This window comes from Ranitomeya variabilis, chromosome 4, assembly GCF_051348905.1.
Source record: "Ranitomeya variabilis isolate aRanVar5 chromosome 4, aRanVar5.hap1, whole genome shotgun sequence".
Classification (NCBI taxonomy): Eukaryota; Metazoa; Chordata; class Amphibia; order Anura; family Dendrobatidae; genus Ranitomeya; species Ranitomeya variabilis.
The window spans coordinates 524581963-524600238 of NC_135235.1; the positions used below are offsets into that span (position 1 = coordinate 524581963).

The 18276-nt window shown below is 44.3% G+C and overlaps 1 protein-coding gene across 1 annotated transcript in view; it reads right to left on the bottom strand.

Moving 5' to 3' along the window:
- The window catches only part of NPEPPS (aminopeptidase puromycin sensitive), a 70311-nt gene that overhangs the window by 46357 nt on the left and 5678 nt on the right, over nt 1-18276 (bottom strand). The window contains exon 2 of the mRNA XM_077252274.1: nt 1864-1948. Coding sequence (XP_077108389.1) covers nt 1864-1948 — 85 coding nt within the window. The remainder of the gene's footprint in view (nt 1-1863; nt 1949-18276) is intronic.

Below are 18276 nucleotides of genomic sequence, written 5' to 3' on the forward strand. Positions count from 1 at the left end.
AACTGCACCTCACCCCATCCTGGACTTAACAGTTGTAGAGAAATATTCAACTGCCCTCACAGGACCACTGCAGCTAATTTTGGAAGTGCCACAACATCAGCTTTCACAATACAAAGGGATCATTAGTAGTCACTTCCCCCACTTACTCAATGACAGCCCTCTTAATTTTTGCAGTAGGATGACTGAGTCCATAGAAGTTACACTTGTCGGGTATGTTACACAAAGTGAATACGCTGCAGATTTTCCATCTGGTTTTGAGGGCAGAAAGATCGCCAGAAAATGACAAGCAAATTGGACAAGATTGTCCCAAAAACCATCCACACCCCGCAGGAAAAAAAAAAAAAAAGGAGCTGTTGGCCTGTGTGGCTGATGTTATATCTGCAGCATTTCATTTTATGCTGAAATTCTCCCAATCTATGACAGATGATGACCATTTTGTAAATTAAAATTCACAGCAGAATAGTTTCATGTGTTAATATACCCTTAGGGCTCACTCACATGAGCACATGACATGGCAGAGTGCTATGCAATGTTTATCGGATAGTACTCGGACCAATTCTATACTATGGGAAAGGGCAGATATGCATTTTGTCCCCGTGCTAATTGGGCATCAGAGAAAAAGAAAAATTGCAGCATGCTGTTAGTGGTTCTGAAAAATCGGATCACGCGCGCCCATACAAGTCATCCAAATGAAGTTCAATTTACGTTGACGGAGACAATAGAAAAGATGGAGAAATTAAGCTCTGATCAGACTGAGCCGAGTGTCATTACAATACTCAATCTAATTCTCTCGGAAGAGAATCATCGCTCATGTGAGCGAGCGCTTAGGCTGAGAATGGACACAGTTGTCTACCCCATGATAGCACCAATTGCATCAATGAGACTTTACTGCAGAATGGCGCAGTTTTCAAAGATGACTTCATAATCATGCGATTTTTTGGGTAACAACTGCAATTTCCCAGAAAACTACAAAGAGGTCAAACGCACTGTCATCATGGCAGGGCCAATCATTTAAGTGCACCTTCTCACCTGCTTGGTTTCCATCTAGCTCTACCCTTTTCTTGCCCTATTAAGCCAGAGCTGTCAATCAAAGAAGAGGGTGGAGAAAGAGGGACAACAAGCAGATGTGAAGGTCTATTTACATTTTCAGCCCTGCCAAGGGTGCACAAGAGCTTGCACTTGGCTTGAAAAGTCATTCTGTGCCGACAGATGCCCTTTAATGTTGGCACAGTTACAGACTGTGTCACTGCTGCTCCTCAGTAATAATAATCTTTATTTTTATATAGCGCTAACATACTCCGCAGCGCTTTATAGTTTGCACACATTATCATCACTGTCCCCATTGGGGCTCAATCTAGATTCCCTATCAGTGTGTATTGGAGTGTGGGAGGAAACCGGAGAACCCGGAGGAAACTCACAAACACAGGGAGAACATACAAACTCCTTGCAGATGTTGTCCTTGGTGGGATTAGAACCCAGGACTCCACCGCTGCAAGGCTGCTGTGCTAACCACTGAGCCACCGTGCTGCCCCATGTTTAATATAACTCAACTAGTAACGATTAACACTCAGAGCCATTAGGGAAAAGAATCCTTAAAGCGGTTGTCCGGTCCCGGTCACAACACATTACATAGAACAGCTCATCAATACCCTATCAGTAGTGGGTCAACATATAGAACCCCCAACAATCAGCTATTTTCTCCAACAGCATCAGTTCCATTAAAGAAATATACATATGACAGCCGCTGGAGAAAAAAAAAAAAAACAGCTTATCAGTAGGGGTGCCGGGTGTGGGATCCACAATGATCTGTTATAGAGAGGTTATCTATATGTTGGGATCGGATTACCCCTTTAGGTAACTTACCTTCATCTCCTTCTGGGGCATATGAAGCCGTGATGATGTCAATGTCCGCACAGTTCATAACAATCTGATTTGTGGCATTCTTAACCTGCACAGAAAAATACACATACTATTAATTACTATAAGGCTCTGTGTGTGGGCACTTAACTCACTGGAAGGTAACACTTCTCAGTGGAATATCTGCCTATACATGCACAGGGACCTTCCCAGAATACAGATTTCCCATCAGTGCCATAGGAAAACTACAAACCCATGCATGATCAGTAATGGAGGACCTTGCTCCACCCAGATTGAGTAACACATTGTTTAAAGGGCATTAGTGCAGCAAAGGTGATTTTTTTTTCATGAAAAAGATACCCTCAGCACTTCTTGATCCAGTGCCCAAGGTGGTGCCTGCCTTACAATGCTATAGCATGAACAACAGGGCGCGATTTCCACTATTCTGGTGATTAGAGGGCTGGGTAAACCAGCTATCATCTCCATGATGAAGTGCCTAGGCTGACTAGAAAGCAGAGTTCAAAGGAGACAAGCAATTGATCTAGTGGATTTGCTCTGGCTTCAGAGGGCAGGCAGGGCCAGCATGTCATACATTAATTAGATTCAGTCACAGAGACTAGGCCGTGTCATTAAGGAAATTTCCACGCAGCAACAGGACTCTGCATAAAAAACCCGCAGCAAGGTCTGGACCTTTCTGGGGAAAGTTCACTCAATAACCTGAATGCGTGCACCAACAAGGTGATTACTTCCACCCAAAGCTTATTCACATTTCTTGACAAAAATCATTTCCATTTTTGTGTCTCTTTTCCGTGGATTTTGACCACTGCATTGATCTACACCATTGGTCTGATATGCCAATATAACAAGCTTCCTGGTGCACCAATGCCAGAATGTGTGACCACGTGAATGGTATGGGATCCATTCCAGATTCGGGAAGAGTTGCAAGATAAAAGAATGGCTAAAATGACAGCCGTGTCCTAACAGGTAGAGTGAATATAACATACAGTTAGGTCCATATATATTTGGACAGAGATAACCTTTTTCTAATTTTGGTTATAGACATTACCACAATGAATTTTAAACAAAACAATTCAGATGCAGTTGAAGATCAGACTTTCAGCTTTCATTTGAGGGTATCCATATTAAAATTGGATGAAGGGTTTAGGAGCTTCCGCTCCTTAACATGTGCCACCCTGTTTTTAAAGGGACCAAAAGTAATTGGACAATTGACTCCAAGGCTATTTCATGGACAGTTGTGGGCAATCCCTTCATTATGTCATTCTGAATTAAGCAGATAAAAGGCCTGGAGTTGATTTGAGGTGTGGTGCTTGCATTTGGAAGGTTTTGCTGTGAAGTAAACATGCGGTCAAAGGAGCTCTCCATGCAGGTGAAACAAGCCATCCTTAAGCTGCGAAAACATAAAAAAAAAACATCTGAAAAATTGCTACAATATTAGGAGTGGCAAAATCTACAGTTTGGTACATCATGAGAAAGAAAGAAAGCACTGGTGAACTCATCAATGCAAAAAGACCTGGGTGCCCACGGAAGACAACAGCGGTGGATGATCGCAGAATAATCTCCATGGTGAAGAGAAACCTCTTCACAACAGCCAACCAAGTGAACAGCACTCTCCAGGAGGTCGGCGTATCAATATCCAAATCTACCATAAAGAGAAGACTGCATGAAAGTAAATACAGAGGGTTCACTGCACGGTGCAAGCCACTCATAAACATCAAGAATAAAAAGGCTATACTGGACTTTGCTAAAAAACATCTAAAAAAGCCAGCACAGTTCTGGAAGAACATTCTTTGGACAGATGAAACCAAGATCAACCTCTACCAGAATGATGGAAAGAGAAAAGTATGGCGAAGGCGTGGTACAGCTCATGATCCAAAGCATACCACATCATCTGTAAAACACTGCAGAGGCAATGTGATGGCTTGGGCATGCATGGCTGCCAGTGGCACTGGGTCACTAGTGTTTATTGATGATGTGACACAGGACAGAAGCAGCCGAATGAATTCTGAGGTATTCAGAGCCATACTGTGTGCTCAGATCCAGCCAAATGCAGCCAAACTGGTTGGTTGTCGTTTCATACTACAGATGGACAATGACCCAAAACATAAAGCCAAAGCAACTCAGGAGTTTATTAAAGCAAAGAAGTGGAATATTCTTGAATGGCCAAGTCAGTCAGCTGATCTGAACCCAATTGAGCATGCATTTCACTTGTTATAGACTAAACTTCAGACAGAAAGGCTCACAAACAAACTGCAACTGAAAACCACCGCAGTGAAGGCCTGGCAGAGCATCAAAAAGGAGGAAACACAGCGTCTGGTGATGTCCATGAGTTCAAGACTTCAGGCAATCATTGCCAACAAAGGATTTTCAACCAAGTACTAGAAATGAACATTTTATTTACAATTATTTAATCTGTCCAATTACTTTTGGTCCCTTTAAAAACAGGGTGGCACATATTAAGGAGCTGAAACTCCTAAACCCTTCATCCAATTTTAATGTGGATACCCTCAAATGAAAGCTGAAAGTCTGAACTTCAACTGCATCTGAATCATTTTGTTTAAAATTTATTGTGGTAATGTCTAGAACCAAAATTAGAATAATGTTGTCTCTGTCCAAATATATATGGACCTAACTGTAATGCTGTGTCAGAGATCCAGATTTACAGATATTTTGGCAAGCGGGTTCAGTGGCTTCATACTGCCATTCAGTTTGAGAATAGAACCAGAAGAGGGGTACCTGTCTGAAAAATGTCCTTTTGTTGGCTTACACTGGCAGATATTCTGCCCCATAACGAGAACCAAGTGGCAATACAGAGTCCATTCTGCATATATTGTAGGGTTTTCATACAGTCAGTCACTCCCCACAGCTCCCATTATTGTCCCCATTTACAGAAGAGCAGTTTGAGCTCTGCACAAGTTTACACTGGGCAATGGTGGCACTTTCACATGGACAGTGTACAGTTCGGATCACCAGGCCTAACCAATACATCAGGTTTTCAGTCTCATGGATGTGTGAAACCATTCTTGTAGGTAAATCCACCATATCATTCATTGGCAAGAAGCTCTCTACAGATATAAAAAAAAAAAGTAGAAAGAATTTTTTTATTTTTAGCTTGATGCCAACATGCCCCTGCAGAGAACTGACACATGCAGTTTGTTTTCCTTTATGTGGCCATAGTCATCCTGAGCATAGTCTGGTCCCCATGAATAAGAAAGCCAATGACTCTGAACGTGGGGTGGGAGAACATGCATGTACTGATCAAGTCCCCTATATAGGCGCTAGTACTGTGCATGAGCAGCGTCATTCATGTAAATCAATAGTACACGGGCTGTATAAGTGATAAATCTGCAGAAGCCGTGGAAGGTCTGTATATGACATTAGCATACTGAAATGGGAGCCATCGTCTAAGGTGATTAATGGATATACATTAACAAAGATCTTTGTCAGGTCATACATAGCAGTGAGGGCAGGTGCAGGCGCATTTAAAAACTTGATGTGTTCCCTTAAAGTGATACACACCCTTTTACTTAGTCTACTTTCTGTTGTTGACTCCATCACCCATTTTTTTGCTCAACCTACTTACATATTTTATTATTTATTGATACTTACTATACACTAATTGGGCATTAGACCAGGTGGGTCTGTGTCTTCATTCAAACCTATATTTGCTTAGGGATACCAATGGTTGGGTTGCACATGCACTTTATCCTATCTGCTGCTATTATCTCCCCCCCCCTTCCACTATATTATAGGTGGACCCTGTGCTTTACACCTGTGAGAATCACTATTTGCTTTGTCTCCAATTTGATTACTACTATTACCTTTATGTATGTGTATTTTGATAAATTTGATATTTTATTTTGGGACTTCTTTGGCTCTTCTTTTCTATAGCAGTGAAAGGTCTGGGGTAAAACCGGAGGACTGGCTCCCTTCCTATAGTGGCATTACTTGCATGTTTGGTGGTCACTAAGTCCATGTGTCATATACTTCCCCCAGTCCATCAGTGGGCATGACATTAGCTTTCATTACGTGTGTTTATATGGCCAGGTCTGACTAAAGGTGCCCATATACCAGCTGGCATGCTTCTTCCCTTCCTCATACACGTTCATGCTCAAATCAGCCAAATGGGCATGTGTGTGTTCACAATAGGAAATAAACCACTGCCAGAAAATTCTGGCATTGAAAACAAAGCATGGACATGTTGAAATTCAGAGGACCTGTCACAAGGTCAAGAGTGGGCAGTTTTTGCTCTTTTATACCAGCTGATTTCCTGAGTAATCTGTCTTTGTTTTGTCTGTCTGTTTTTTTATTCTGCCATCCGGTTACAGAGATATGGGTATATTATTTATTTATTGCTGCTTTTAAGGTCCTTACTAGTGATGAGCGAGTGTACTCGTTGCTCGGGTGACCTCCGAGTATTTATGACTCCTCGGAGATTTAGTTTTCATTTGCAGCTGAATGATTTACACCTATTAGCCTGCTTGATTACATGTAAGGATTCCCTAGCAACCAGGCAACCCCCACATGTACTCAGCCTGGCTAGTAGCTGTAAATCATTCAGCTGCCACGATGAAAACTAAATCTGCGAGCAGTCATAAATACTCGGAGGTCACCCGAGCAACGAGTACACTCGCTCATCACTAGTCCTTACAAAAGGGTGGTGCTGAGAATAATCATGCAAAGCAGTCCAAAGACACGCCCCAAAAGAACTCAGTGAGCCACACCCACTTAGCAAAGACTATAAAAATTACAACTAAATAAAAAAGCCCATATCTCTGGAACTGTATGGTGAATTTAAGGAACAAAAAAACAAATACACAGAATACCCGGGGGGGGGGAGCAAGAATAAAAGAGCAAAAACTTCCCACTTTTCACTTGGCGACAGGTTCCTTTTAAGCACATAATACAAAGTAATGCCAATATCAGCAGGAACCATCCCAGACTCTTACAACCCGTAGCCATATATCAATGACAACTTGGCAGTATACATAGAAGTTTGGCAGAACAGGTTGGACAGGCATGCATCTGAAGTAACCAGGAGGAGTTACATAATCTTAGAATGCTTCATAGACTTACGATAATTATATGTGATTTCTACTGTGTACCTAGAAAGTGAAATCTTGCACGACAGGTAATAATGATGTTTATGTGAGGCCCCTTTCATACCACATTATGGGCATACATTGCTTGTAGAGTGGAAAACCATGGCACAAGCTGAATTTCTTGGGGTAAGTGGGATCTTTGCATGCACTGTATGCCTCCATAGCACTGCATTATCATAGTCTTTAGAATTCAATGTCATAAAGCCCCCATTAGCTAACTAACATTTGTGCCAGAGTTAAATTGATCTTGAAGGCTGGAAAGCATTAAAGGGGTTGTTCACTACTCGGACAACCCCTTCTCAAATCCCATGTTTCCCCACGAAAAATGACACCTATATCCACCCCCGATGCTGTTCCAGCGGAGTCGGCACTGGCTCTCCCATGCGAGATCGTTATGTTCTACAATTCCTGTGGCCAATAAAGACCACTTCCCTGCTGATCTCTGCGGCTGCCAATCGGCAGTAGGGATCACATGACATAACATGTCACAGAAGCCGCAGAGCTTACACCGCTGGAACTGGGCCAACAAAGAAGGCGAGTATAGGTAGTATTTTACTGGGAGAACCAGTGATTCAGAAGAGGTCGTTTGAGAAGTGGACAACCCTTTTAACTATAAAATACTGTCTACTCCAAGACAGAACAGCTAATTAACCCACATTAACCACAAGTATGCAAGTAAAGTTCAGAGCTACATCTCACCCCTTCAGAAGGATTTACATCGTGGGACCTGACAGATCCTCGGATGGTATGTATATTGTGGGTTTATTATTTTGCCAAGCGAGGGTCTTCAGGTGGATTGAGAGAGCAATAAAATATTAAAACAACCGGTGTGTTTATTTCATTAAAATAATTTTTAATAATGTGTGTGTGTTTTTTAACCCTTTCATACAATTGGATTAATAATGGATAGGTGTCATAATTGATGCCTCTCCATTATTAACCTGGCTTAATGTCACCTTACAATAGCAAGGTGGCATTAACCCTTCATTACCCCATATCCAACCGCTACACGGGAGTGGGAAGAGAGTGGCCAAGTGCCAGAATAGGGGCATCTTCCAGATGTGCCTTTTCTGGGGTGGCTGGGGGCAGATGTTTGTAGCCGGGGGGGGGGGGGGGGGGGGGGGGGGCAATAACCATGGACCCTCTCTAGGCTATTAATATCTGCCCTCAGTCACTGGCTTTACCATTCTGGTGGAGAAAATTGCACGGGAGCCCACGCCAATTTTTTCCGCCATTTAACCCTTTATTTTAGCAGCTACAGCAACCAAATTTTGCACATACACACTACTAACATTAGTAGTGTGGAATATGCAAAAAAAAGGGGGTATGAGATGGTTTACTGTATGTAAACCATGTCTCATATCCTGTCGGGTTTGGGAAGGAGAAATGAAAAGCCGGCAATTGAATTACCGGCTTTTCACTAACACCGATGCGTATTTCTCGCAAGTCACACTGCTGGTCCGTATGGAATCCGTATTTTTCTCGCCCCCATAGACTTTCATTGGCGTATTATTTGCGCAATACGCTGACAAACGCAGCATGCTGCGATTTTGTACGACCGTAGAAAGCCGTATAATACGGATCCGTAATATACGGTTGATAGGACCAGACCCATTGAGAATAATTGTGCCGTTTGTTTGGCGAGTTTTACAGACGTATTTTCTGCGCTCTTACGTCCGTAAAACTCGCTAGTGTGACGCCGGCCTAAATGAGAGATTACTAGGATATAAAATGGAAAGGTTCAACTCTCACCGGTGAAATATCTACTTAATTACAGATGGGATACCTGAAAGACAGGCTGCACCTGCTGCACAGGGCAAAAATCTAAACAGCGCACCCAGTGAAACCACATGCTACCTATGGTTCTGCAAGTGCACAGAGAAGGAATCTATATGTAGGGGGTACAATCAGGGCTGCAAGGCCAGAAAACAACAGGCTAAACATGTACACAGAGCCTTGTACTTTACACCCTGGAAGAAGATCAATGGACTCACGCAAGTCAGGAAGGAAAAAGCTTATTAGACAAAAGGGAAAAGCTTGCACGTGACAGCCAGACAATGATCATTTAGGATAACGCTAGCTACAATCCTCTGGGTTAAGCTGCCAATGGACTTTTTTCTTTTTTCGTGGCGAACAGAGCAAGTTTTATACAATCTCTAGGGACTGATTGATAATCTCCCCAAACATCACCAGTAAGCAAGAGGCATTTCCAGTTAAGGTGGATCTGTCACACTGAACAAGCTCTCAATTTACAAGCAATAAGGAGAGGTTTATTCAATGATTGACCCGATGTATAACGAGGGTGTCAGAGGGAGACCACCCTCATGACAAGGCCACTCTCTGCAGGTAGGACAGCTTAATGAGGGTATGTTCAGATTTTTTGTGACTGCTCCATAGTTCTGAATCAGTGGGGTTTATAAATATGTCTGCATACTGCAGAAACAAAAAGCGACATGTAGGAAACAGAAGTAACAGACCCAATGTCTGAATATACCGGGAGGGGAGTCTGTAGGATATACGGATACAGGACATGTCCCTTTACCCAAAGGGTAAAGCAAAGTACTGCAGTACGCAGGCACCAGGAAAGGTCAGAGAGGCCTGGCGCCTGCGCACTGCAGTACTTACCCTGCCCTCAACAGGACAGATAAGTACGCCTCCGCAGGAGCGTGATGCTGGGGAGCCATGAAGCAAGCAGGAGGGCGGCATCGCAAGAAGATGGGAGGTGCCAAACCAGGACCTGCGACACCCATCGGACCGGACCGCGCGCCACCCCCCCCTTCCCCCCCCCCCTCCCCCCTTATTTACTTATTTTTCTTCTCTTGCAGGTCGGATCGGGGGCTTACATACAGCATTATAGAATACTGCACATAAGCCCTGAAAGGTGGTGGCTGTAACTCATATCGGCCAAACCTGGTGACAGGTTCCCTTTAATTTATTTCAGTTCTTCAATACAATAAGTGTAATTCATATATTATATAGAGTCATTACAACTGGATTAAAATTGGATTGCTGCCACATATTGACCTGGCACTTTCATGTGGCAACATATGACCAGAAAAATTAATATTCTAGCTGCACACAAGTGATCAGTGCCATTACTGCTTTAGGCTCAGGTCTTTGGCACCTCCCAAGGCCTTTTGCTCTGCAATTTGCTTCAGAAAAATGATAATTACTTACGGGTAATTTGATTTTCCAGATCCATGACAGCACCGGTACATGAGAGATGGTCCCGCCCCCAAGAACAGGAAACCTGCATAGGAGATAAAAGATGGGGGCGGCACCTCTCTCCTCAGTTTGTTTACAGAGAATGTAAGGTAACCGCTATGTTAGTTTTAGGCATATATAAATTATACTTAACTCTAAGACTATTTATCTATTGTTATGTTAAGTGGTTATTACCCCATCTTTCGCTTGTGGGGTTTTTTTTTTTTTTTTTAAGATTTTTTTTTTTTTTTTTGTGAATCACACACCATCACCAAGATAGGGCGGGAACTAGAGCGGTGCTGTCATGGATCTGGAAAATCAAATTACCCGTAAGTAATTATCATTTTTTCCCTTCCCCATGACAGCACCGGTACATGAGAGGAAGAAATAGAAAGAACCTCTAGGGTGGGACAACGGCAGATAGTACTTTTCTACCAAAGGCAAGATCTGACAGCCCTAGATTTAATCTATAATGGCGGAAGAAAGTAGAGGGTGAAGACCATACTGCTGCATTACAGATTTGCTCTATAGACGCATTTGCCCTCTCTGCCCAAGATGTGGAAATAGCCCTAGTAGAGTGGGCCGTAACACCAGGTGGAGGGACCTGCCCCGCAGAGGAATAGGAAAGTGATATAGCCATACGGAGCCATCGTGCAATGGTTGATTTTGTGGCCTTTTTTCCCGTTTGCCCCCTGAAAGGAGACAAAAAAGGGCTGAAGACTGTCGCCATGGTTTCGTCACTTCTATATATTGAAGTAGGCAACGTCTGACGTCCAAGCAATGGAAGGTTTCTTCTCCCTGGGATTTTGGATTGGCACAAAATGAAGGCAAGACTATCTCCTGGTCCCTGTGAAATTTCGAGTTTACCTTTGGTAAGAAGGCCGGATCAGATTTTATAATTACCCTATCCTCCAGAAATGTAGTATAAGGAGGGTCTATAGATATAGCCTGAAGCTCACTAATGCGTCTGGCTGAGGTAAGGGCAATCAGGAGAACTGTTTTTAAAGTTAGCGCTTTTTCCAATATGGAGGAAAGAGGCTCGAAGGGAGAGGAGGTCAAGGCGTTTAAAACTAAATTTAAATCCCAGGGAGCGACCTTTGGACGAGGTTTGAATGGTCTGGCTGTAAAAGAGGCCCGAATAAACCTACACACCCAAGGGTGATCAGCCAATTTTTGGTCAAACAAGGCGCTAAGCGCCGAGACTTGCACTTTTAGAGTGCTGGTAGATAATCCCCTCTCCAGACCCTTTTGGAGAAACTCTAGGATTTCAGATATAGGGACTTTCTGAACGGTATCAGTTATCCCTCGGCCCGAGAATTCTAAAAATTTTCCCCATACCTTTTGGTATTTATCAGTTGTGACTTTTTCTACTGGACAGTAGAGTAGTAATTAACGGATCCGAGAACCCCTTTGCTAGCAGCAGTCCCCTCTCAAGTTCCAAGCAGTGAGGTGTAGGCTGTGAACCTGAGGATGTGTCACCGGACCCTGGTGCAGAAGGTTTGGAACCTCTGGAAGTATCCACGGGTCCGAGATGGACATACGTCTGAGCCAAGTGAACCAAGCTCTCTTTGGCCAGAAGGGTGCGATTAAGATTATGCGTGATTTCTCTTCTCGGATCTTCTTCAGGACTGTAGGGATTAATGGGATCGGGGGAAACGCATAGGCTAGATGGAATCTCCATTGGTGTAGTAACGCATCTACTCCTTCCGGGTTCTCTTTCGGGTTTAGAGAGTAGAATCTTTCTACTTTTCGATTCTGCCTTGTAGAGAAAAGATCCACTTGAGGAAGTCCCCAGATTGCACAGATTTCTCCAAATATTCTTTGATTTAGTGACCACTCGCCCTGGTGCAGGACGTGACGACTCAGAAAATCTGCGACAAAGTTGTCCGACCCCTTTAAGTGTGTACTCGTGAGGGATAAAAGGTGGTTTTCGGCCCAAAGAAATAGTCTTCCTGCTTCTTCCATTAGGGAACTTGATCTGGTTCCTCCCTGTCGATTTATATACGACACCGTTGTGCTGTTGTCGGACAATACTACTAAATGTTTTCCTTTGAGATCTTCTTCTGTTTGAAGAATTGCTTGCCTTACTGCTGTCAATTCCTTCAGGTTTGAGGAGGCTAATTGCATCTGTGGATCCCATAGACCCTGTAGGATCCGATCCGATAGGTGTGCTCCCCAACCTAACGGGCTCGCATCTGTGGTCAGTATCACCGGATTGTGGATTGACCATGGGACCCCTTTTTTTAGATTTCCGGAATCTAGCCACCAGCTTAGAGAGTCCCGAACATGTCGTGACAATACGATTTTCCGGTTTAGATTGTAGGGTATTCTTGTTTGTTCTGACAGGATCTCCCACTGTAGGTCCCTTGAATGAAGTTGTGCCCATTGGACTGCCGGAATTGTTGCAGTAAGCATGCCTAGGAGGGACATGGCTTCCCTTACCGAGACGTATTGGGCCACCTGTATTTGTGTTATACGTTGTTTTATGGCCTCGACTTTCCTGTCTGGAAGGATACAGACCTGTTTGATTGAATTTAATTGGATCCCCAGGAACTCCTGTATCTGGGCTGGAATCAATCTTGATTTTTTTAAGTTTATTATCCACCCTAGTTTGGTTAGTAGCTCTCGTACTGTTGTAACTGCTTTTATGCAATCTTCTTGATTGTCTGCTATCAGGAGGAAATCGTCTAAATAGGGCACTAACAGAATGTTCTCTCTCCTTATGAAGGATGCTACTTCCGAAATTATTTTGGTAAAAATACGAGGAGCTACCGATACCCCAAAGGGGAGACATTGGTATTGTAGATGGGTGTAGACTTGCCCCAGCTGCACAACCAACCTCAGGAATTGTTGATGTTCTCTGCTGATCGGCACATGATAATAGGCATCGGTAAGGTCTATCACTGCCATATAACATCCTGGATACAACAGTTTTACCGCCGTTCTCAGAGTCTCCATTTTGAATTTTTCTACCCGGATGAATTTGTTTAATTCTTTTAGGTTGAAAATAGTTCTTAAAGATCCATCCGGTTTTGGAGTGAGGAAAAGGGTGCTGTAAAATCCCCTTCCTATTTCCTGTGGAGGTACCCTTACCAGGACTTTTTTGTCTAAAAGAAGACGAACTTCTTTTTCGAGAACTAACTGGTTCTTTTTGGCCACACGAGTAACTTTTATTCGGTGGGGAGGCAGGGAGATGAAATTTAGTCGTAGGCCGTCTGATAAGTTGATTATCCATTGGGACGGCTGTAAGGTTACCCACTGATGGACAAAAAAACGTAACCTTCCTCCCACCTGAAATATGGCGTCATTGTTTGGGATCCAGTTTTGGGGGTTTATTGAAAAGAAACCCTCTTTCTCTTTTCTCCCCCCAGGGTTTTCCCCGTGTGGTTCTATCCGTTGGGCGGCCTCGGCCCCTACCTGATCCTCGAAAGGACCGACGATTGTCATACCAACGTCGTTTAAAGAAGGGAGGTGGAGGGAAGTGCTTTTTCTTGTCCACCGCTTTTTCTAAGATCTCATCTAAAGCGCTGCCGAATAAATATTGGCCCTCACAGGGGACCGCACAGAGCTTCACTTTAGATTGGAAATCAGCGTTCCAATTTTTTAACCACAACGCCCTTCTACCTGAATTAGAAAGGGCACCCGCCCGGGCAGAAAACCGAACAGAATCAATGGCAGCGTCCGCCAGGAATCCTGCTGCATTTTGAAGTGGAGGGATGACTTCTAGAAGTCTGTCTCTTGGACATTTGTTTTTTATTTGGTCGCTTAGTTCCTCCAGCCATTTAACCATGGCACGGGCAGTACAAGTAGCCGCTACTCCAGGTTTAAACGCCCAAGTTGAGGCTTCCCAGGCTGATTTTAGAAAGGCATCCGCCTTTTTATCTAGGGGGTCTTTTAGGGCCCCCATGTCCTCAAAGGGAAGTGCTATGCCCCTGGAGGTACTTGCGATAGCCGCGTCCAACTTAGGCGCCTTTTCCCATTTCTCGCAAATTTCCTCACTAAAGGGATATTTACGTTTCAAGGCCTGGGGAACTGAAATTCTTTTATTCGTTTTTTTCCATTCTTTTTTAATGAGATTTAGTATGTTATCATGAAATGGGAAAACTTTCCGTTTCCTATCCTCCAAATTACTGAACATAGAGTCCTGAACTGTTTGCTTCTCCTTTGGCGTCTCAACCCCCAGGGTGGACCTGACCAGTTTTAGCAACTTCCCCACATCTTCTGATAAGACATAAGGCCGGCCACACTCTTCATCTGAAGAGTCCAGGTCCGAAACCTCCTCGGGCGGAAGCTCACCCAGTTCACCCTCGGATTCTACATCAGATGCCCGGGCAGACATAGAGGGCGGGTTTACGGAGCTCTGCAACCCATGTTGTTTTAACTGCTCCTTTACCGTACATTGTACTTCGCTTCTAACAATATCTTTTATATTCTGAAGCAATGATGATGATTCTTCAGACACAGTTTTCTCTATGCATGAGCGGCACATACGCTTTTCATACGTTTTGGGAAGGCTTCTATCACAGAGTGCACATACTTTATGCTTTTGTTTAGAGGCAACTTTCTTTCCCTGCATATATACAAAAAACACAATGTCACTGACATGTCTTTGCCTTACAAAGGCACTCACCCACCGGACCCTCAGTACCACGACAGGCTGTGGGATGTCTGCTGGGATCGCTGATTCCTTCAGATCTGCCATCTTGCAGGAGACTGTTCCCAGCGCCAGCTTGCCGCCTTGTAGATTTAAATATAGGCGGGCAGGAAGCGGTGTGTGCGCCCCTGAACTTCCTCCCCCCCGGGGAGTGTCAGCACACCGCTTCTTCAGCGTGTAGCGTCACTTCCGGTTACACCCGGAAGTTCCCCATTCAGTCGGCGCCAGCGTCGTGATGGGCACGCTCATTTTTCTCCCCCGGCCCAGCCTCCGGCCAGGAGCGAACGCCGGGGAGTCCGCAGTGGGAAGGACGCACCTGCAGCTCCAGGTATGGAGGCGACACGCGTACGCCGCCGCCGCTGCTCCCACCGCGGACCTCGGTTCAGAGACCGGCTTAGCGAGGGAGACCTCTCCCCATGCAGCACCGCAGGTTCCCCGCAAGAACAGGAAACCAAACTGAGGAGAGAGGTGCCGCCCCCATCTTTTATCTCCTATGCAGGTTTCCTGTTCTTGGGGGCGGGACCATCTCATGTACCGATGCTGTCATGGGGAAGGGAAAAAAAACGTTTTCATCACAATCCTGAGACGTTTACAACTTGGAACTTCTCATAACAAAACCTCATTTCATCTGATTTTAAGGTGTTGTCATGATTATACAACACTGCATTAAATCAAAGCTACTACTCACCTGGTAAATCCCTTTAATTGTACTGCAGGAATGACATGCCAACCAGGTGCCCGCTACATTCAATCACTGGCCTCAGCAGTTTTGTGACGCCCATGCTGACATTGCTGTTGTCAACAGTTACTAGCTGCAGTGGTCAGGTGGATGTGGTGGACAGCTAATAAACACAATTCCACCTATTACAAGCCTAAACACAAAGTGCAAAAGGTAAAGTGTCTAGTGCAGTGCTACCCCCCAGGATGAAGCATCACGCAAAACGCGCGTTGGGGCCCTGCGCTGCACTGCCAGGTAATATACTCTTTCCAGCCTAATGCACTAGAGACACTTTACCTTTTGCACGTATACACCTCTATAGTGTCCACCGATTCAAATAGGAGCATTATTGCTTATCCATTTGGTCACATTGGGTCATTGTGCCCTACATAAATGTATTCCATTTTTTTTACCCCTATTTATATGTGGTTCCTACAAACAGTCCTCTATATTTATACTTGTAGGCTCATATCTTTGGACATCAGACTTTCACATTGCATTGCTGCTACTATGTCTCTTTCACTGCCATACTGCCCATCAGGTGGTAAGAACCCTGACACAGTGTATATGCATATGAACTTTCAAGCCTTTTTATAAAAATAAAAAAAGTCATGCACCTTTTCTTAAGACCTCTGTCTCTGTAATTTCTATGCATTTTGCTATTGCATGATATCATTTGAATGTATTTGAATTTGTGATATTGTATGTTTTTGTATACCTCCTGATACTTTCATTTTAGGCTTCAGGATATTCCTAATGCAGGCAGCTTAAAGGGACTGTCACCTGAATTTGGCAGGCTCTGTTTACGGTCCGATGGGCGGTGTTTTCTGTGCTTTCATTCACCCCTTCCTCTCCCGCCAGCCGCAATATTGTCTTGAATTGGATTAGGTTGCCTCCGTAGTACACGCGTGCGCAAGTCAATCTTGCCGTGCGCACGCGCAGTATGCTTTGCCCAACTGCGGGCAAAGCCAAAAAGCATTAGTGCGCATGCTCCGGCGCACTATGTCCCGGAACGCAGCGAAATACTTCCGGGACATAGTGCGCCGGCGCATGCGCACTAATGCTTTTCGCATTAGTGCGATTAAAGACAATATTGAATGATTCCAATTCAAGACAATATTGCGGCCGGTGGGAAAGGAAGGGGTGAATAAAAGCACAGAAAACATCGCCCATCGGACCATAAACAGAGCCCGCCAAGTTCAGGAGTCCCTTAAGTCTGCATTTGTACTTTCCTTTATTCACTTAAGGGGAACCTGTCCCCCTCTACCCCCCCCCCCCCCCCCCGGCGTTTTTAACTAAAAGAGCCACCATGTGCAGCACTAATGCTGCATTCAGTCAAGGTGGCTCTTTTATTTGGGGTCCCTTCTAATGCTGCAATATTTGTTTTTTTAATTAGCCCCCCATACCTGTAGTCTGTCCGGGGGCATGTCTTTTCCCCCCGGACACAAACGCCTCCCAGCCATACCTCAGCCCCTAATTAAAAAACTGAACATTGCAGGATTAGAAGGGACCCCAACTCAAAGAGCCACCTTGACAGAATGCAGCATTAGTGCTGCACAAGGCTCTTTTGATTAAAAACGACGGGGGAGGTGACAGGCTTCCTTTAAATATAATGCTAAGATTTTTAAATAATTTTTGATTAAATAAAAATATATCTGCTTTTAATTGGCATAAGCTTCCTTGTCTTTATAAGGTTTATTAGCCAATAAACACAAGCTGGGCCCACCAAGGCAGTGCTGCTGGGGCAAAGGGCATGTATATTTTATCACATAGTAGCCTGTTTGGAGCAATACCGCAGCATTCTGGATCCAGTTTTCAATAGTTTGGTCAGCATGGCAATTTTTACCATCACATGGAGCCTGATTTATTTTTGTGTGCAAACGAGAAATAAATTCTAAGCTTCAGGTTCTATCCAGAACGTGCTATGAGAACTCGCTGGTGCCGGCAGGTGTGTAACTGTAAGGGTATGTTTCCACGTTCAGGAAACGCTGCGTGTTTGACGCTACGTAGAGCCGCAGCGTCAAACACGCAGCGTCCAGATGTTACAGCATAGTGGAGGAGATTTCATTAAAAGACGCATGCGGCAGACCCGCGGAAACGGACATGCGGCGCATCTTTTCAGAACGCAGCATGTCCTTACAATGCTGAAACAACTCAAGAACAACGCAGGTGACCTGCCAGTGACCTCAGGTGCAGAGTTGGTCAGGATTTTACCTGCATAAGATCCTGACCAAATCCTGAACATGGACACATACCCTAAGTATGTGATTTTCACACATGCGGTCACATGCAGACTAGATGTGCACAGCCTCAATCAATGCAAGTACAATAAGTGAGGTCAGACATGTCTAGTCTGAAAGTGGCCGGAAGTATACAAACCACTTACTTGCAGTCACGTTACCGTCCGATCCCAGTGTGATTCACAAATCTGAAGTCACGGAGTGGCAGTAGTCCTGTACCCCAGGTCCAGACAATTCCTTTAAACGTTGCTGTCATTTATTTATTTTTTTGACATAGCTATGATTGGCTGGCACATGCTGAACCGCCAATTATACTCTTGGACAACAGCAGACACTTCTTGTCACGCTGCCCATGCCACAACATTTCCAGGGCGCCACATCTACGAGTTTCCTAACACATTCTCCTATTATGACCACATGGACAAAACAAGTAAAACGTACGCCCTGATTCTCAAGCATCCAAAGTCTAAAATGTGTGAAATC